Here is a 21048-nt window from a genome sequence, read left to right on the forward strand (position 1 = left end):
TTAGCCTGCCTCGGTCCTTTCCCCAAGATCAAATCGATCACGATCTACCTTTGTATAATCCCTGTAACGAATTCCCTGTTTCCTCCACCTATGTAACCTCCAGCAGCCCTATAGATATAAAAGTCACACTATCCCAGCCTGAAACCTACACATTACTGCAAATCCCAGAAAGTTATAGATATAAAAGTCACACTATCCCAGCCTGAAACCTACACATTACTGCAAATCCCAGAAAGTTATTGCTACAGTTAATTGCTCTCAACTTCTTCTTGCTCTCTTTAGCTTCCGAATTGCTCTTTACGTCGTATCTTCTGGTGCACGGCCCAGCCTGGCTCATTGAAGATTGTCCTACTTCGTAAATTGATGCGAACTCTAGCCCGGCAACCTCAAAACCTCGTCCCGTCGGTCTTTCTTTACTGTTGATTCGCCTCGCATTCCATCCTTTAACCCCTGCTCTTCGCCATGTCGAATTGTTTCCAATAGCAGAAATGCCCAGAATACGTTCCTCGCGTCGAGCCCCTGGCTTGAAAGAGAGCGACTACGATCATGAGATCGGTCTTATTGACGACGACGACGCACGCGACAGCCTTGCTGCTGCCACCTCCAGAGAGAGCCCTCCAGAGGTTGCCAGCCCAGATGTGGGAGGACCCTCGACTGCCCGGACTGGAAGTCATGCGTCATCAAGCCTATCTGTCCCATCCGGCAAGCTATTGCCGATAGAGAGGGTTAGCGAGGCCCTCAATGCTAGCGCGGAGGCACAGAGCTCGGAGTTGGAACCCGAAGAGCAGCCAGGCAGGGGGCCATCCATAGAGATCGAGGGTAAGTTACAAAAAAACTATTTAATAATCGTCTCACACATCTCTGAGGAGATCAACGTCTGAATGTGCCGATTATTCTAGACGCCACCCCCAACGTCGTACAAACCGTATCTAGTAGGAATACTTTGTCCAAAACTTCAACAAAAGACCGGGAGGCTGTCATTGACGTCCTGTACGAGAACGAGCGCGGTGGGTTCCTTTGTGGAATTCCGTTGTTCTCCTCGAAAGCACTGGGGAGCTTGGACCCGCCTCCGTGGACCAATGCTTTTCACAAAACCAGTCCCACGGATACGCAAACCACCCAGGTTCCAGATCCAACATGGGAATGGGCGTGGCCAGAATGGCGCATCCACTTTCATGACAAGGTTGACGAAGGCGGGTGGGAGTACTCGTTCATGTTCTCGAAGAAGTTCTCTTGGCACCGTCCTCGGTGGTGGAATTCCTTCGTGAGGAGGCGCGCATGGATTCGGAAACGAGTCAAGAAGGATCTTGAGTTACTCGCTACGACTACTACGGACCCTCACCTACTAAATACAGACTACTTCACCGTCCGGTCTCGAGAGAGCCAGACCCACTCCCGCACGCGGAGCCGCGGAAGCAGCGTTGGCGGGGGAAGCAGGGCGAGTTTTGCCAGCTACCACTCGGAAGCCGAGTCCGCATTCGACGTCAATGCTCATCAAATCGAGGATGTCGAGACGCTTCTCCACGTGCTGCGCAAGGCGAGGATCGACCGCGAGAAACTGGAGGCTGTGAGCAATTACCTCGAGCATGCCGGGCCCGATCTCCAGAACCTCGGGCACGAAATGCATGAAGTTATGATCAATTTTGTGTTTCAGGCATCTCGGAAGATTTTGCTATCCAATCTTTCCCAAGCTTTGGATAAGACTGTCGCGGACCTCAAAAAGGACAAGTCCCCTAGCCTAGAGGAGCGGAAGGCCAACCTCGAAGTTGCCATCCAGCACGCGGACGAGGAGGTAAGGAAACTAGCATATTGGAGTGATATCAAGGGCATGGTGGAAAGCGGGAAATCGGCTCATGGCGTTCAGGAAGAAATGGGATGGGGAAAGGCATGGAGAGGCGTTGACCAGAGCGGCCCAGCGGGACCGCAAAAGGGTGATGGGGTAAAGGCCAAGGACGGAGATGAAGATATCCCTCCGTAGAATGGCTGGAGTTTTCCAGTGACGACCGCAATTGGCACAGGAGATACACGCATTGGAGAACGATAACCTTGTTTCTTGGGACGGCAATATCCATGTACGACTACACTCATCCAAGACTTCTGCATCCATGATTTGGCTGGTGGCATTCATGGGTATTAATTGTTAATGGTAAGAATACTTAATACCTCAGAACGTCTGGAAAGACAGCTGTTGGAGGCACGTGATCCAGCTCTTCAAGCGACTTCATGATTAGTCATGACCCATCGACAGGGGGTTTTCTGAGAACTCGAAGGAATCAAGGCCAATGAACCAATAGGAGCGATTATCCGACTTTTTTTTCGTCAAAGTTTCTAAAGCTCTTCTCTCTCAATCCCTCATCACCGAATGAATATACATACCATTCAGACTCAACATCCCGCATCACCATCGCTCGAAACTGTGGATCCTGCCAACCGTCGCTAGTTCTACATCCTCCTCATACGATACATCCTACTCGTCGCAGATCAAGCATGCGATGAGTCTAGCCCATGCTCCGGGGAATTGAGGCACAATGGAGGCACCGTGTCTGGACCCTCGGGACCATGGCGCGGTCTGCCGTGTCGCCCTCCTTATGCTCCCGCTGCGCTGTTCGGCGGACCTTTAGAAACTTCACTTCCCTGGCCGACGATTCGCGGGGTCCGCAACAAGTGCCTGCAGTGAACACTTGGGATAAGCCTCCGAGCCTCGAGCCGACCCGGAACAAGTCGCTCCGAGTACCGAAGAACCGAGAACTGGTGCAGCCCTTGCTACAGTACCCTACGGCGAACGCCAAGGCGCGCAGCGAGACATCAGTGCATAGGAGTGTGGTGTCACAAATAATGCAGGAAGACCACTTGAAATCTAGAAACCTTAAGATTCCCTCGTGGAGGCAGACATTACGCATCCTCGAGACCCGAACGCCAAAAAGACTTCACGGTTGGAAGAAACATGCGCTCAAGATCGTGATACCTCCCGAATATGTTGAACCCCTCACTACGAATGTTGATAATAATATCTGGGATATCCATGACCGCACCAGTTGCGAGATTGAGTTATACAAGGGGATGGAAGGCGACGGCCGCTCTGCTCTTCTCTTATCAGGCGACGACGTAGTGGTCAACGACGCCGCCAACATAATAATGGGGGTGTGCGGCGGTGATGCCTTGGTTTTCTCGCCAGATCCCTCGAACCCCGATGCGTCACTACTTCGAGAAGACCCCGAGTTAGCGAAAGAGTTGTGCGTCTCCAGCAAAATAACAGACCAGCCACGCCACCTCAGAAAGAGCTCAAGGAAGCCTTACATCTGGAACCATCGCGTGGAAGACATCCCGAAACCGGAGACGTGGGATCAGCACTCTTTCATGAAGTATATCCGTACCCTAGCCCTGGTGAAGCTGCGCCCTCACCGGGCCATCGAATTCTACGGCACCCCTCAAGCGGTGGACGAGGTCTTGATGGTCTTGATCCACGAAGCCTTCCGAGATAAATCTGCGCGGCACGCTATCACCGTGGCGGCCTACAAGGTGGCACTAGAATCTATAGAGGAACGAGGCCTCGCTTTCAGGCCGCACGCCCGCCGCCTTTTTACGCAGATGCAAATTCAAGCAATGCCCATGGACACCGACGTGTTCGCCAAGTTTCTCTACGGATCTGCTAAAGCTCGGCACGTTAAGAGTTTTAACACGATGCTCGACTTCATGGCCAGCTATAACTGCGCTCCTAATTATAAGACGTGGAGATATTTCCTCCAGATGGTGCCCGACGAGGTAGCGAAGCGAGAAATCGTGCGGTCAATGGACTCGATCGGCCTTCTCAGCAACCCCCACTCAGTAAGCGACATCGTCAGGGAGCTCGTCGGCTTCGACATGTACCGCGCCGTGAAGGCCGGCCAATCCGCCACAGACTTTTGCCGAGAAATGGATGAAGCCTACGGCCCTACCTGGCCCTCGGTCACCGCCCTGAATAGGATGCTTAATGTCTGTGGCCACTTTGGGCGGTACGATATGTGCTTCGAGCTCCTCGACCACTTTGAGAAGGCGTACAACAGATGGCCCGAGATGACTACGTACGCGACGCTGCTCAACAGCTTGCGTGTCAACTCCCAGTTCCCGCGGGCCGTCGCCCTCCTGCAAAGACGCGAGAGTCAACCGTGGGAGAAGCGATCATTCCACTTCGTGAGTGAGATGTTCTCCATAGCCTGGAGCTGCCGGCTTCCAAACGTCATGGCCGTCCTCTGGGCCTACGCCTGTCTCGAAGAATCGACGTCCTTCGCCATGAGGTTCAAGGTGTCTAGGCAGTTAGACGACCCCGGGTACCACATGTCGCCTGAATTCCGAAAGGCCATGGTCATGAAGCTATATCGGTACTTCGCCATGCCCGGTTACGTGCCGCGAGAGATCGAATCAGCCTTCGCCATGGAAATCGAGAGGTTCCCTGAACAGGAGGAGGACAAGGGTGCCGTCATCGCAAAGCTCATCCGAACGGTGTGGCACGGATTCAGCCCCATCCTCCCGCTCTCCGTCATGATCGAGAAGGCCTGGATCCTCGACAAGAAGCTCCTCGCCCTCCGCCGGGACTACGCCGACCGACCCGGTTCGCACGTCCTTTCCATCGCCGACTCGGAGAAGGAGAGGTTCCTCGAGATACCCATCCAAGGCGGAAAGGACAACAGGATGCGGAAGGTGATGACGATCCCGCTGACAACCAACGCCGTGTTCCACAATTACCCCCGCGAGTGGTTCGACGAGCCGAAGAACTTCCCGGACGTCGAAATCTCGCCTAGTCACTGCCTCATCCTACCGCCGTCCACCAACCCGACTCCGAAGAAACCCAGGACCTGGGTAACGCGATATAAGGATCGGTTGGCAGAGTGGCAGAGCGAAATCAAACACGAGTGGGAAGATGACGAATCATCAGAAGACCGTGCGAAGCCATCGGAAACGGAGTCGTCGGGAGACAGTGTAAAGCCGTCAGAAACGGGCGACTAGGTCCCCTTCCCCCCTCCCCCCCCCCTGTTTTGGCCGTTTCCTTCTCTCCCGTGTACAGTATAATCTCCCCAAGAAGAAAAAAAAGAAGGAAAGTAGACTCGATATACCCTTCAGTTCTTACTTCTTCTTTTCATTTTTTTATAAGAGAAAAGGGGAATATGTTGGCGGTTTTTTGTGTACATCTACGAGTTGCTGCATCTCCCTTTTCGCCCCTATTTTCTTTTCCTTTTTTTTGTACTTTTCATGTTCTTTTACTACATGTTTGAGGGGGACGAAGATGGATGCGTTATATAGAACGGGCATATAGTCATGTACGAGGGAAAAAAAGCTCTCAAAAGCCATTGATATTCGTGTTTCTGTCCCGACGCGTGCTCAGAAGTCGTACTCCCTAGGGAGCTTTAGCATTCAAAAACAACGAGCGACTTCGAGCATAATCTTTCTCCTCAAAGCCGGCGAGGTAAACAAGATAACGAGAAGAGAAACCACTCCAGAAACTGTGAGAACGTTTGCCGACCCACCCTCCCCTACTTTTTTTGGGTCCTTTCATCCAGGCATACCCGGCGACTTCCCAGAACCTACCTTGCCTGCAAATCCATCCCAACCTGAAAGCAACTTCCAAAATCATATAAAACGGGATGATGGGTGACCCAAATGGAAGAAGAAAAAATATATAACTAAAAAAAGAAGACAAAGTCCCCGCAACCAACAATATACCATGACCAATATATCCAGCTAACATCCCATAACCTCCCCTACATTCTCACACATTGAGTGCAAACACCTACTCGCGAGCACACAGACAAAACACATGTATATAGGGGGGCCGCATGTCGTTTAACAAGGGGGAAATAGTTTCAATCGCGAAAACCTCTCATATACCCGCCGCATGCCTTCGCAGCACCTTTCCATGAAACGAGTTTGCTTGATACGTTAGAAAACAAAACAAAAATAAAAGGGGAAATCACAAAAACTCTGACGAAGTCCCTTCCTCAATCCTTCTTAACATCGTCCGCCTTGGGTTTCTCGGCGTTGGTTGCCTTCTCACTGTCGGTCGTCTCCTTACTACCGCCCGTGACTACGTCTGTCTTCTCGCCTTTCGTAACTTGGCTCTCCAAGTCTTTGTCCTCCTCCATTTGGTCAACCATATCGGAGTCGTCTGAAGAGTTGGGGTGAACTTCGGTGCCGTCGCCGAGGAAGATTACGCGACCTGGGAAGCCAGCTAGACCCAGAGATCGGGCAGTCCGTTGCTCCAAGTCCGTGTTATCGTACCCGCTATCACTATCATCGAAGTTGTGATGAACGCCTGGGCCACGGAATTCAGCTGGGAAGGAGGAAAGACATCGATTAGCTTCACGTTTTCTTCCTCTTGAGTAAGAACCAACGCATGGTATAATATCAAGGCAAGGGATATACATAGAATAAAGTACTCCCGGAAAAGAAACCCAGACAAACAGCAACGGCGAGGTTCAACGTGGACAAATTGAATATCAGGGGTATAGGTTTACAAAAATAGACCAGAAGAGGGATAGGGAGGAAAAGGGGGGGGAGAAAGCAAAAACAAAATAAGGGAAGACTCAATCGACCATCTCCTTGGGGGCATTCATACCGTATTCAGGGGGGGCGCAAGGTCCATCTCCGTTAGCCACTCGGCGGGCAACCTCCTCATACCACTCCTCCTTGGTGCGGCCCCTGAGGAACCCAACAATGATCATGGTCATGTTATCGCAACCGACTCCTCCGGTCTCTGAGTTCGAAGCGAGGCAGTTGTCCATCATGTTCTCACAGATCTTGTCGAGATCTTGCTTAGCAGCAATGCCACGGCGGACGAATTCGACAACCGCCTGAGAAGATTGGCAGTCCCAAATACCTGGAGCACACACGTGAAATTAGTACGGCTGCGTCCTCGATCGAATCGTAACTAGCAGGCTTGGGAACCCCCTCCCAAATATGGCATTCTTCTCAACATACCATCACAAGCGAGAACGAGGAATTCATCATCGTCGGTAAGGTCGTGAACGTCCACATCGGGGAAGGCTGTGACAATTTGTTCCTCCGGTGGGAGCTCAGCGCTCTTCTTGAACTCGAAATCTCCAATGGCGCGAGATAGTGCAAGGTTTCCGTTGACTCGGCCGAAATCGACGAAGCCACCAGCGGCGGTGATACGATTCTTCTCGGCTGTTTGGCACAGAAGCGCATTCAAGTTAGCTACCAAGTCGCAGCACTTCCAGACGTGAGGAGGAGGGAATGGGGGAGGGGGCCTGCTTGGGGCAAGCGTGACATAGCGGGTTGTCTAGGCAAGATAAGAAGGGCGGCTATATAGCCGGGTTGGAGAAGTATGATCGTACTTTCAAGTTGGGGTTTGTGGTCCTGAGAGAGTGGCTTCGCACGTCCCTTGATGCCAATTACGCCTCTCGAGTCACCGGCGTTGGCCTATCGCATCGAATGATCAGTCGGGACGAACATGGTGTGGGACGGGAGGTATCCGTTGCGGACGAGGTTAGCGGGTTCTCGAGGAGTGAACTAACAATGTAAACTTTATCGTCGGTAATTAAGCCCACGCACGCCGTACAGCCAGAAACCTCATCTTCATACTTCGGGTCTGTACATGGTGAATTCGAGAGTTAGAGAAAAACAGACACGGATTTGAATAAACGTCCAAGTCAAAGCTCGCGAGCACGCCAAGGCGACGGGATATTTTACATCAGTCGCAGCGCACGCCCTGCCGACAACTCAACGAGCAAAAGGGGGTATCAAAGAAGGAGCAAAGAAAGAGGGAGGGAGAAAGATGGCTGTACCCTTCAGAATCGCGGCGTCTGTGGCGAGAAAACCGTCCTTCAGCGCTTGCTCGTAGTTTTGAGACTTAAACGCTTCCTGCTTCGTCACGATGCGATGGATGTTCTCGCCGGCGAAAAGGGCGACCTTGTCACCACCGTGTCCGTCGAATACCCCAAAGAACGAAAGTCGGGAGGCGTGCGCCTTCGCGTCATTGCTTTTCGCGCCGGCTAGTAGGTCGAGAATAGTGGTGTGTGCATCCTCCATACTAATCCGCCATCCTTGCATAGCAGAAACTCCGTAAAGGAGACGATCATCTTCGCCGCGAGCCGATGTCTAGGGGAACGAGACACGGAAACCGATTAGCATGTGCAAATGAAACGCGTTACGTCTTTTTCTGCCTTCGTCCTTGAGCCCGGCGACGTTGATACCAGGGTAGTCGTCGTCACGGCGACAATAGTGGGGGGAGTAAAGAAACGACGGAGGGGTAAGAGTGGGTCGAGCGAGGGGTAGATGAAGCCCAGAAAGGGCAAGCCATCGTCGGGAGACGGGGGAACGCGATCTCGACGCAGCAGGCGGCTTCGAAGAGCTCTATCGAAACAAAGGACTCGGGAGCATGGCACCTTGGGGGATTGAGGCATGGATCAAGCGGAGGAGAGAGGTGTCCTCGTGAGGGTGGGACACAGCATGACATGGGTACCAATTGGCATCGAATAGGGGAGCAACATACCTTCTCGACAACAGGCTCGGAAAGGGTCTGACCCATGGTGGACGGGACTAAAGGATGGCAGCAATGGCTACCACTGTGAGGTTATCGTCCAAAGGTTGGGCTGGTATGAAAGTTGAGGAGGGGTAGAAGGAAGAGAGGCGCGACAATAGGTCCCAAGGCTGAAGTGACTTTGGAGGAAAATTTTCAGTAGCTGTGCTCCGAGGCAAAGTCGCACAGTGGTGGGAATGTTGGTTAGTTTACTTTGCAGAGGGGTGAGGGGCCTCTATTGCACCTTCCTCCTGTCAAGGAGAGAGAGAATGAGGGAAAAGGCAGGATCAAATGTGAGGGATCCAAGATGTCTTTGAGCATCCAGCTGGGGTTGGCAGTGTTATTCTAACAGATTTTTTTTAGCAAGACAATAGTCTTTCATTTGCATCAAATCTGAGGTCTGGGAAACTTTGGAAAGGGTTTTCCTCACTTGCATCCAGTCTTGTTAGATTTTAGGAGAGAGTGTGTAGTATGAAGTGTGGGAGAATGGGATATGAAGTAATGGTGTAATGGTGAAATGGGGAAATGGGGAAATGGGGAAATGGCTTGGGTTGGTTCCAGCTGGAGCTAAGGTACTCCTAAGGTGTACGAAGGTAGCCTGGCAGGCGCACAGTTCAATAGCACAGCTGGAGGGGCTGATTTGTACAGTTGCGGTGGGCAGGTGGCAAGAAACCGAGCCAGGCAGTACAACGAGCAGTATACTTGCAGCAGCAGCGGCAGCCAAGGCAGGCACAATGGAGGTGATTGCAAAATGAAAAATGAAAAATGGGAAGGAACTTCTGAGAGGGCTCCAGTCAATAATGGGACTGAGTCACTGGCTGAGAGGAAGATGGCTCCATCAAGATGAATTTGATAGATGTATTGTTTCTCTTTGCCTGTGTAATCTGGTTACCTTCGCAAGTACTTGCTCTTACTCTTCATTTAAAACAGCCAGCGCCTTGAAATAGCAATTAGCAATTGGCGTAGCAATACCGGTAAGCGCAAGACTGTATTCATTGTTCCAATTGTCCTTGGACTTCAAAGGTCTTGTTTGTTTCCTTTCATGCTGAATTCCCTCTTTGCGCTTGCTCTAATTTCTCTCGTCGCATCCCCCTCTGAGGCTGCAAAAACATTTGGTGGTCTGGTCAGGTAATTAGCGCTCTTCAGTTCTCTGATCAGGCAGACATCCACACAACCCTGGCTTCAGAGCCGGTCTCCTCGCCTGGCCAGGCGAGAAGCAAAAAATTTGGTAGTTTCGTTTCAACGCCAGCTCGCGCCCCGTTGGAGTAAGTATCTCTCGTCAGTATCAAAGCCTCCATGTTGCCTTTGGAAAGAGTTCCCGATACGAATAAATGCCCTGATTTAGCGCACATCGGCTGAGCCGTGGACCAGAAATCTAAACCGGGGGGTTCCAATGTCACTGCATTAGCATACAAACAGGCAAAGAGGGGATAGGAGGAGGGTGCCTTGAGAGCGGGGTAAAATATTGATCGAGATGGCCCCGCCAACAGCAAGCGGCTCAGACGCCGAACAATCAGTTTAGACGGAAGCTCATCGACGAAGTACACCGATTTCATCTCGGTGATTCCTGGACCGCATTCTAGTGTATCGCCAGGATTCGCCTTGATTCACAAAGAGCAGAACCCGGCGAGAGTATCCGTCGAATGGCGGAAGGATAAGCCTGGCAATCGCGTGGAGGGCTAATGGTAACTCCACTTAGATAGAGATGGTCCGTGGGGGCAATTCCTGGACACATGGAGAACGCATTTGATCTGATTCTCCCTCGTATCTCGCCTTCATCTGTCTGTCAGGCTTGCTTCAAACCCCCAAGCCCATATGGTCGAAACTAACATTGAAGGATTCGTCGAGTGTTATAATAGGTTTCTACGATTGGGTCACACATGGAGAGTGTCTGAAGTTTTTGGGTGGTCGCGTGCCTACTTCGTACCCGTGCCGACTTCTTTGAGTCCATCAATTCCCTGATGTGTTGGTTGCCAACTTTGACGAAGCGTAGAATATCTGTACCTCCTCCCCATCAAGACGAGGCAACTCACTGAGCGGCGACAACGAAATGGACAACTCAAGATTATCAAATATCAATTTACCGACTTGGAAAAGGGACGCTAAACACCATCAATGGATTCGAGACGCTTGAAATTTAGAGATGGTCAGGTGCCTTTTAGTGGGGGTTTTCAGGGCTCCAAAGAAACACGCGCCGGGCTGGCTGAACCTCGACCCGATTTCTAATTTTCTCCCAACGGCATTGCCATCATGGATTTGATTCGCCTCATCCTAGCACCGTGGCTGTACCCTACTACGTACGAAGTATATTAAGGCAAGCTGTATGTGGACTGGACAACGGCAAGAAGACAACGTCAAAGCAATGCTGCAGTCGCCGCATCTTCATGGTCTGCAGAGCTCGGTCGCAAAGCCCACGGATAGCCCGGAGGTGCTCGTTGCTCATTCAGGGTATTATCTGATCCAGATATAGCCCTACATTTGCCCTCTCTTTCCGAATTCAGTTTCTGTTACACGCAACATGCAGAATACTAGCTCGGAACCTATCGGTTGATGTATAATAATACTTCAGGGCCATCCATACGCGTGCCTCCCTTGTTGGTCTTTACATGCCCAGGCACAGATCAAGTCTGTTGGACATTGCGTTGAAGATTTGTGCCGAGATGCACGAGGGACGTAAACCCTAAGGCAGAGTTGATGAGGACTTTCCAGATATCAATAGTTGTCGATATTCAATTCCGACTTTCGACTCCAGGTCACTCGTTATCATCTGCCCATGATCGCTTAGGAGTACTCGAATAAGCCATCTCAATGTTCCCTTGCTGCGGCTTTCCCATTCCTGGTCACCGAGGTAGACCGAACCGAGTTCGAAGAGTTCATTCATCACAACGAATTGGGCGGACCGGGAGGAGCAGAAGAATCTGCCAAAAGTACATCGATCGGCATTTCTGCCCAACTGAAGCCCTTGTGAGATGGCAATTACAGGTAGACGAGGCCCACCTCTTAAATCCGTGGTGCTTAAGCTCCGCGCAATATAGTGGAGGGGAGGGTATTATTAGTTGAGTTCAGCAAAAAACGCGGGGTAGGAAACTAAAAAAATCCCACAACCCCCCTTGCTGCAAGGATTGATCCAACTCGATGTCGTGTTTGAATGGACCCAGTCCACTGCCTTTGTCCATGTAGACACGGGAGAGCCACAGCATTTCTTCTCTATAACAAGCTCGATGCATCCGTATCCGCCCGATAAAGAAGCCCCCGTATGTAGCTCTCCATGCTGAGAATGGCGGTCAGGATGCATATCTTTCTCGGAATTGCACTCCCGGAATGCCCTTGTCAATCAATTGCAGGTTCTTCGCAGCTCAAGGCCCGAAATATCACGCAAGTCTGGCCCCCCGAGAACATCATCTGCTCAGTTTTGCCCACTTCATCCTTCCAGAACCATAGCAAGTTTAGGGTCCAGTTCACTGCGTCGGGTGTACCGGGTCATGCATGTTCATTAATATGTAGTACTATTCATACAAGTTATTTCGAAGTAACTTCAAAACATAAGGAGATTGTTGTAGTCCAGAGTCCCTTATTTTTCTCTTTTTTTCTTTGCAAATCGTGCGCTCTACACCCGTCTAAACCCGAATAACGCCGTGCCTCTAAAATGACATCAATCAAGGAGAACGAAAAAGAAAAAGACGAAAAAAAAACCACCGCTCGTCCCAGCTCGTGATAGTCATTGCCCAACAACCCTCTAGAGCCAGTCAAGGAACTCGGGAGTAAAGTAACTGACGATGATGGTCGCTCCTGCCCTGAGGATGCTCTCCGACGACTCAAAGGCCATGCTCTTGAGGTCGAAGACGCCGGCCTTAGCACCGGCATGGATCATGGCAAACTCGCCGCTGACCTGGTAGGCTGCAATGGGCAAGTCCCGACCCAAGTCCTTGGCGTCGCTGATGACGTCGAGGAATTGGCCGGCGGGCTTGACCATGATGATGTCGGCGCCCTCGTTGATATCTCGAACAATGGCTCGGCGAGCAATCCCCCGTCCGCTGGGGGGAAGCTGGTAGCACCTCCTATCACCGAAGGCGGGTGCCGAGCCAGCCGCATCGCGGAAGGGGCCATACAGACATCCGGAGAACTTCGCCGAGTAAGACATGAGGAGAGTTTTGTGAGAGATTCCTTGGTCGATGAGCTTCAACTTGATGGCCCGGATTCGTCCGTCGTTCATATCGGACGGCGCAACGCAGTGGGCTCCGGCCGCAGCATATGCCATCGCGACATCGGAGATGCGATCCACGGAAAGCTGGTTATTGAGGGTGCCATCCTCTCGGAGAATGCCGCAGTGGCCGTGGGTGGTATACTCGCAAAGGCAGACATCGGTGCAGATGAAGAGTTGGGGGAACCGCTGACGAAGGAGACGGATCGACTTGATAACGGGGCCTTCCGGGTCGTCGGCCGAGGTACCGAGGGCATCCTTGCTTCCAGGCTTCATCGGTACACCAAATAGCATGACTGACTTCAAACCCTTGTGGACGAGGGGCTCGAGGAAGGGAATAAGGCGGTTGATACCGCGGCGGCATTGGTTCGGAAGGGAGGGGATGAGGACCTCCTCATCGTCAATATCGGAAACGAAGATGGGGTAGATGAGCATGTCCTAGAAGAAGAAGTGCCGATGTTAGCCCTCAAGCTCTAACCCTAGAGTGAAATTGAGGGGTTGGGGCTGGATGGATTAAGCCTGTGCGGCTTCGGCGGACTATTCGAGGCTCGTGACAGAATATGACTAACCTTGGTGAGCTGTCGCTCGGCCTGCCATTGTCGTGCAAGGGGGTGGTGGTAGCCCCCGTGAAGCTGGCTCGAGATCTCGCCCGAGATGCTCACGGTAGTAGCGGCGGTGCTGGCATAGGACATGGCCCTGGAGATGTTGGAGGCGCGGGAGACGCTGGAAGCCCGGTCGTCCATGATGGAGGAGGCGACATCCGACGCGGGGCGCCGGCTGCTGGGAATTCCCGTATCCCTCATACTGAGGTCTTGCATCAAGCTGGAAAAGGACATTGTTTTAGAGGCGCGTCGGAAAAATAACCCTAGAAAGGCTGGAAGATGGGATTTCTTCGGTGGGTGGTGTGAGAGACGTAGAGTCCGTCGGATGCGATGTCGCTCACCAACAGGGATGGAAGGGAAAGCAGGTTCCTCGAAATGCGAACGGGCTACTTCCAACACACAAAAAGCAGTGTTGGACGAGAAGAAGAAAGAAACAATTGCAATTGCTCGTGGGACGAATTGAGGACTCTGGTGCGACGGAGAGGGGATAAATCGAAGGGAGGGTGAGGAGAAAGGCGGCGGCAGAGTCCGAGAGCACGTTAACTTATTCTTGTATCAAAATTTTGGGGAGTTTCCAAAATAGGATGCCGCCACCCACCAGAGCGACGGACTCTGAGTCCGAGAGTGACAAGGGGACTAGGATAGGTGAAGTACTTGATCCTATTTTTACCTATGACTTATACTTGGCTTGAAGTATAGTTAGTGAGTTTCCGAAGGTAGCGTGGTGTGGAGATACGTACCTTGGAGCTAGAGCGGCCGGTCAACTGCAGTCAACTGGGAATTCCTGGGGACCGCGGCAAAGACCGGTGGAAATGTCGCTCGGCTTCTCTTTCCAGATTTGAATTTTGCAAATTCTTCTCATCTGATTGGCTTCAATTTCTTGTCGGCGACGCCCCCTCCGCGGCCTTTTTTCTCGAACCTACGCCGAATCCAGACCAAGGAGCGCACTCCGGTGATTCGGCATTTGCTCTCATTTGGCTGGCATTTGCTAATCCTTTCGTTCTCGTTTTCGTTTTCTCCTACCCCCCTGGTGGATCGGACCACTATTATGGCGTGCGACTTCCTAGATCCTCGGAGATGTGCTCTCAGACAGAGTGGTATCAAATTTGCTCGTCACTTTTCAATCTACTCTTCAGGCGTGGAACCCCGTGAGGATACAGCAACCTTAATCCAATAGGTTACGCCCGTCGTTATCTCCACATGACTCAGGATATTGTATGTATTAACGCAGCGCGGCGTCTCATCTCAGGCCGCCCTCGAGTATTCGGAGCAAACCAATGGGAAATTCGGAAGCAAGTTATCAGTGTTAAATAAAGCGACTATCTTCATCTCAATTGGACAATTGAGTGCAAGATGAAGCCCTTGTCGACTCAGCTCAATATGCTTATTCTTCTCTGCAGGGTCCCACTAGTCCCACTGCTCACCTTGGCCTGACCTACACTAGACGATTGTCTGGACTAAACTATGTACACCATGCCACTAATGATGTCTTGATTGAAATCCGGGGCCGTCGAAATCCACGGACCCAGAAAGGCCTCTCCGCACCTCGGCCGAGTTACAGCCGGGCTTCGGAGCCTAAAGCCGTTGGGCCTCCGGACTTCATCCGATATCATTGTGACGATAGCTCCTCAGTACATATAGCCGTAATGTCCGTGGCATCGGAGCTGTTGCTTCGCCTTGCAAGTTCCTGTCACCTCCATTCGGCATGTATCGACGGCTGGCACCGGAGGGGCAGGTATTGCATGCTATTTAAATGTATCGAATCGGTTCCCGCCCGGACACGCCTTGCATCTCTCACTCCCTTCCCCGTTCACCTGATAGAATATTAGATCGATGTTATATCTCTTTTGCTTACCGGGACGGCAGCAGGCAAAGGGCACCGCTGTCCGGAACCAAAAAATGGTTAGCGGTCTTATCTCGAAAATGAGGACTTGCACGCCGGCTTCTACGGCCATCGCCATCAAACACATCACTGAGAAACACGGAAAGGAAGAATGGCTCCTTGCTTACTCTTTCATCCGCGAATAAACTACCCAGTACGGACTATTACTCGACGGAGCACAAAGACTCCACCAGTATCCTTCATTTCGATGGGCCGTGAATGACTGAGCACTTCCACACCGATCCAGCCTGGCTCACCTTTGACCCTCTGCTCGCGAACTTCACATACTTCATGAACTTCGCGAACCCCAATACCGTTTTTCGTTTCCAACTGATCGACCTTTCCTTGACAGGACAGACATGTTAGCCATGCTCCTTCTTGTTTTTCTATTTCTATTGTTCCCCCAGCCGACAATAAACAATGGGGAATACGTGACTCGAATCTTTTCCTCTGTTCACATCAGGGCTCAACCCAATCTTCTCCATCACTCGGCCTTCCTCTTCTACCCACTCAACTTGGAGTACGCTTTTCTTCGACGAGTTCGTCTCTCCTCTACTTCTCGTCGCTCTAGATTCGTTATTCGTGTTTGTAAAGTCCTCGCGTCCTTAATCTTCTTTTTCATCATCGTTCTAACAACCGCGTCCTAGCAGAAGAGTCTCGCGATCTCTACCCACTCTCGTTTTTGCCATTCTCTCCATTCGTTTACTCGTAACTCAGAATTTGGCGGCCATGGCACCCCCGGCCGGTGACCCCCCGAACGGAAAGAAACTCCGTAAGGCTTTCACCTTCGGTTCTCGCTCTGAGAAGAGAGAGGCTCAAGGTTCAATGAGTGAGTCAGATTCTTCTTTTCCATCCCTTCTTTTCTTCTCCTACATCTCTATTTGGAGAAAGAAAAAAAGAACCATTGGTCACCTCATATCGGACAGGAAGACTGACATCGCATCTTTTCAGAGCATCATGGCAAGAAATCCATCAGCAAGATGGATATCGGTTACCCCCAGCTGCAGCCAACTCTGGCCCATGATGCCATTGGCATCTTGAACACCGACGCGTTTGAACGAACTGTTGCCCATCCCCAGGACAGTAAGGGTAAAGGAAAACAGAAAGCCGGTGGTATGTTTTCTCCTATTCCCACGCTAGCAGTCCGTGGATTGTAGAAGTTACTAACCATGAGGTATCACAGATCACAACGGCTCGGGCAAGATGTACTTGAATCGTAATGTCAACATTGAAGGCAACGTTGCCGAAGCCGTGGATGAGCTTTCGCCTCTCCCTATGGCCGGCCAGAATCGCCATACGATGAAGTCACGATACAGCTATGGATCTGGCACTGAGCCTGACAAGGTAAGCATCGCCCGTGCCAACTCGACTTCCAGGACATCGGAGTCTGCCAAAATTGGCTCTCATGGCATCGAACTTGCCCGTTCCACCACCACCTCGTTCTCGCCCGTCACGGCTCATGCGGAGCCTTCTATTAAGACGCCGGGTCCTTCGGCTTACTACGAGGCCGAGGAGATCAATCGAAAGGTCAGTGCCATGCTGGCTGCCACGGCCGCTCTGGAGGGAAGATCCCCCTTGAATGAGCCTACGCCTTCGAAGATGTCAGTCATGAAGAATAAAGTGATGGCCAAGATGTCCAGCATCTGGAGCCGAATCCATGACAAGAAACCCCAGAAGGAAGCCGAGGATGAGAAGGCTAAGCTGGTGGCTCCTGTTCTTCGTCAGACTCGCCATATTTCCTCGCCAGTCAAGGATACTGGGGCTCGCACCGTCGCTGCTGGAAGCACTGGCGGCCACAAGGCGGAGACCGTTACGCCGTCTTACCGAATCGCTCGAAAGCCGGTTCCTTCCGGTTCGCGTGTCAGTCTACCTGCCGGAAACCCCGGACAGGGTAGCCCCACCGCCAACCCTTTTGCCGACCAGGAAGTTAGTGCTTCGGCCACCGGTAGTGATCCGATGGCATCGACTGTCAGACAGCGTGGAGTTTCCCAGTTTGGTCATGAAGTCGTCAACCCTTTCAACACTGAGGGAGATTTCCATTTTCATATGAATGACCTTTTGGCCACTAGCCCCATTGCCGCGTCCACCCCACGAGGTTCGCGTCAGCAGAAGGCAATTGCTGGCGCCGGCCTTGGCCAAGAGGGACAGCAAGTTGCTTACAGTCCCGGACCTGACAGCTCCGGCGCCGCCCATGCCTCTGCCTCTGCCGATGACGAGGATGGCAATCTCAGCGACTGTAGTGGCCAGACCGTCATTGTCCGAAAGGAATATCACAAGGAGTTCTCCGACCTGAACCGACATATCAACAACCCCTCGGAAGAGCGCGAGGGCCTGGAAGATGTCCAGAGCGACACCGTCGCCAAGGTGAAGAAACATCCTTCTCCCAGCAAGGAAGAGCTCGAGGAACTTGAGGAGCAATTCCAGATACTCGCTCCCACTGTGTACAACCCCCACGCCACAGATGATGAGTTGGCCAGCATCGCGGTTGAAATCGCCAGGGCAATCCCTGTCGTTGCGCGCCATGTACCCCAGCGTCCGGCCGAGGCTTCCGCCAATGGAAGTGCCTCCGGATCGGGCCGGGTTGACGCTCAGCCAGCCCCTGCAGTCAGGACCGTGACCGTTCTTCCTCCTACTGCCTGGGTTCCTCGAGGTCGCCTTTCTAGGCGGACCCGTCGCCTGGGAGAGCCCAGTGGTTCTCAGCCCACGACTGAAAACAGCAACACCAACAACGGAAATCATTGGAGTGGCCTGCAGTAATGGCAGACAGTGTCCACACACTTTCCCACGCTGCACAGGCGTTTGCCATTCACTACATTTCCTCTTACGATCAAGAAGACTTCGGCATATGTCTTCCTTCTCCTACCACGGCATACTTCGTCACTTCGGTCCTAGGAGATTCTTTTTCTTCTATGATCCGATTCCGTCGATGCCTTCTATTTGGTTCCGAGATTGAGTTCAACTCTTCTGTAGCATCAGCAAAGGCGTTGAGGGCGTACCATGCATACCTGCCATTGAACTAGGAAGTTCATTCGGCATCTCGCGTTTGATAACCAGTCAAAACTGGGGTGAAGGGTGTTAGATTCTGGTTTACCTTAGCGTTACACAGATAATGAATACTTCTACGAGTCCTCTCTAGATCATCGTCTACCTGTGTACAACTGTAGGAATGCCGTTTTTACCGCAGTCACTCGTAGTCAAGGAACCTGTAAATTCTAAACGTCTAGAAATTCGTACATTTTGCTACCGAATTGCTCATACATCGGGTATTTTACTCTATAAATCGATGTCTTCACGCGAGTCTCTCGTCCCGCCCTGTGGAAATCCTCTAAATCGGGCAGTTGCGTCTGGGGCTCTCTGTTTCTGCCATGTGCGAATAACTTCGCGCTGTCCTCCCATTTACTCTCCTGCAGAATCTACCAACCTCCAACATTTCTGTTTCCAAGCCCGCCGGGCAGAATAAAATGCTGAAACACCCAACTAAACGGATTGACTAGACTACTACCAAAGAAAAGCTTCCCCCGGCCTGTTATCGAGGCATCTCACGCCATGGAGGCATCCCGCTTGTACACCTGGCTCTTTACCGTTCTTATCGGAGCGGTCGCCGTCACTTTGGGATTCATTACACTACAACGTCCGCTGGTACCACTCATCGACGACGAAGTAGTATACTGCTACGAAGGGATCAGGACGCATGATGAAGCCTTGCCCACCGCCAGCTGCTTTGGCGTTCGAGAGGGCAAGTTCAGTCGCGTCATGGCCAAGGGCGGTGAGGGTGAGGATGAATCTCTGGCAAGTCAGCGCAGTGATGGGTATGTCATCCCCGGACTCTGGGATGGCCACGGACACCTAATGCAGTACGGAGAGTTTCTGCATTCGGTAGATCTGTTCGGGACCAAGAGCTTTGAGGAGGTGAGGCAAAGGTTGGCGGAGTATTTGGAGGCTAACCCTGGTGCCGGCTCGAAGGATGAGTGGGTCAGGGGTGTGGGATGGGATCAGATGGCCCTCGGAAGGATGCCAACGGCGGTACGTGGAATATAATAATAAACTCATTTCCTTATTCCGAGGCGAGAAACAGGATGCTGATAGATGGATTGCAGGATGACCTCAAGGCAGATTCGGTCTTAAGTAGGATCTACATAATGTTCGATCGGGTCGACGTCCATTGTACATGGGTATCTCAAGCTGTGTTGGATCTTCTACCGGAAGATATCGAAGACGTCCCGGGAGGCGAGATTATCAGAGAGCCTGGAATGGGAGTGTTCTGCGACAATGCCATGGAGATGGTTTATGGCCTATTCCCAGAGCCAGGCAGGAAGAAGAAACAAGAGTTCATCCGCACCGCAATGCGTAACCTGAACAAGGTCGGACTTGTGGGGATGCATAACGCTGGGGAATATCCAAAGACCCTCGAAATCTTCGAGGAGATGGCGGACGAGGACGAATGGACGGTCCGCATATACTCGATGGCCGAATGCCCGGAGCGCAACACTTTCTGTCCCGACATGGTTAAGAAGGTTGATAGACCTGATGGGCGACTTACTGTGAGAAGTATAAAGCTGTTTGCAGGTAAGGTGAACTTCTGAAATTCTGGCCTGGGGGCACTTTCCTATTATACTTTTGTGTTCATCTCACTAATCATTTGCCTGACTAGATGGCGCGCTGGGAAGCTGGGGCAGTGCGATGATCGAGCCATACAGTGACCGACCCGATACGTCCGGATCGCTGCTTGTCAATAAATCTACGTTGATAAACGTGGCCAAATCATGGGCGACCGAGGGCTTCCAGGTCAATATCCATGCTATCGGAGATCTAGCGAATAGATATGCCGTTGATGCCCTCGAGGACTCTCTCAAGGCCCTTTGCCCAAACGCAGTTCATCTCGAAGACTGTCAGGAGAGCAATCGTTTCCGTATCGAACATGCTCAGATTATACACCCGGACGACCAGGCAAGAATACGTTCTATAGGGTTAATACCTTCTATTCAGCCAACACATGCGACTTCCGATATGAAGTATGCCGAGGAGAGACTAGGTCCAGAGCGCACATCGACGGAAGCGTACCGAATGCGGTCGCTCCTGGATTTAAATCCCATACTGGGAAGCGACTTTCCCGTTGAGCCGCCCAGCCCATTCCAGGGTATTTTCGCCGCCGTCACCAGACGGAGTCCCCATACCGGGTTGGGGGTAGGGGGAAGCCCAGACGGATGGCAAATAAACGAGACGCTGACGGTGGACCAAGCTCTTCGTGGGTTTACCCTTGGAGTGGCGTACGGGGGGTTCATGGAAGGAAAGGCGGGACTTATCAAGGCAGGGGCTTTCGCCGATTGGGTGGTTATGGACAAGCCCATCGAGACTTTGGATGTGGATGAGCTCCGAGATCTCAGGGTCAAAGAGACCTGGGTCGGAGGCAGGCTCGTTTACAGAAGGGGAGATCGGTCTTGAGGTGCTAGGAATACAATTCGCACGGTGGATGGTTCTGCTTATGTAATAATTGAGAATTGAGAAGCTCAAGCCATTACCAGTCTTGGCAAAGTGGGAAGGAGCTGTCGTAAAGAGGCGAGGGGCAGACGTCAGCCCACTCAGCACTATGATGCAACTATCCAGGGAAGGAAAACCAACCAATTCAGGAAGACAACCCAGCCACGACGGAATAGTTGGCTTGTTTCTTCATTGCTCTATTCTGAGATACGGGATAGTTTGAGATTGAGGCTGAGTATATAGGTCGCATCCCGTCTCTCTCGTAGTACTCTCATTTGTGTCTAGATCGTGGAAGGACTTCGAAGTAGTACGGTTGGCGAACCATTGATACGATTGTACGAAGTAGCTGTGAGCGGATGTCAGCACAAACCCA

General features: G+C 51.8%; 5 protein-coding genes and 1 pseudogene across 5 annotated transcripts; 4 read left to right on the forward strand and 2 right to left on the reverse strand.

The window, feature by feature from the left end:
* Window positions 1–488: 488 nt before the first annotated feature.
* SAPIO_CDS10688 (Uncharacterized protein) lies at window positions 489–1978 on the forward strand (the record flags this gene model as incomplete). Its single annotated transcript, XM_016784237.1, has 2 exons — window positions 489–819; window positions 900–1978. 2 exons carry the CDS (start codon window positions 489–491, stop codon window positions 1976–1978), a joined length of 1410 nt encoding a protein of 469 aa, XP_016638471.1.
* Window positions 1979–2559: 581 nt separating this feature from the next.
* Window positions 2560–4983, forward strand: SAPIO_CDS10689 (annotated as a pseudogene; the record flags this gene model as incomplete).
* A 989-nt stretch (window positions 4984–5972) lies between these two features.
* SAPIO_CDS10690 (uncharacterized protein) lies at window positions 5973–8521 on the reverse strand (the record flags this gene model as incomplete). Its single annotated transcript, XM_016784239.1, has 7 exons — window positions 5973–6304; window positions 6590–6850; window positions 6952–7158; window positions 7329–7413; window positions 7509–7582; window positions 7779–8091; window positions 8486–8521. 7 exons carry the CDS (start codon window positions 8519–8521, stop codon window positions 5973–5975), a joined length of 1308 nt encoding a protein of 435 aa, XP_016638472.1.
* Window positions 8522–12248: 3727 nt separating this feature from the next.
* SAPIO_CDS10691 (Delta-aminolevulinic acid dehydratase) lies at window positions 12249–13516 on the reverse strand (the record flags this gene model as incomplete). The annotated part of the gene is made up of 2 exons (XM_016784240.1): window positions 12249–13151; window positions 13283–13516. 2 exons carry the CDS (start codon window positions 13514–13516, stop codon window positions 12249–12251), a joined length of 1137 nt encoding a protein of 378 aa, XP_016638473.1.
* A 2410-nt stretch (window positions 13517–15926) lies between these two features.
* SAPIO_CDS10692 (uncharacterized protein) lies at window positions 15927–17954 on the forward strand (the record flags this gene model as incomplete). The annotated part of the gene is made up of 3 exons (XM_016784241.1): window positions 15927–16026; window positions 16149–16310; window positions 16381–17954. The coding sequence occupies 3 exons, from the start codon at window positions 15927–15929 to the stop codon at window positions 17952–17954; spliced, it is 1836 nt and encodes a 611-aa protein (XP_016638474.1).
* A 789-nt stretch (window positions 17955–18743) lies between these two features.
* Window positions 18744–20639, forward strand: SAPIO_CDS10693 (Amidohydrolase 3; the record flags this gene model as incomplete). Its single annotated transcript, XM_016784242.1, has 3 exons — window positions 18744–19220; window positions 19295–19763; window positions 19849–20639. 3 exons carry the CDS (start codon window positions 18744–18746, stop codon window positions 20637–20639), a joined length of 1737 nt encoding a protein of 578 aa, XP_016638475.1.
* Window positions 20640–21048: the final 409 nt, after the last annotated feature.

This window comes from Scedosporium apiospermum (genome assembly GCF_000732125.1).
Source record: "Scedosporium apiospermum strain IHEM 14462 chromosome Unknown SEQ_SAPIO_0176, whole genome shotgun sequence".
In the NCBI taxonomy this organism is placed as follows: Eukaryota; Fungi; Ascomycota; class Sordariomycetes; order Microascales; family Microascaceae; genus Scedosporium; species Scedosporium apiospermum.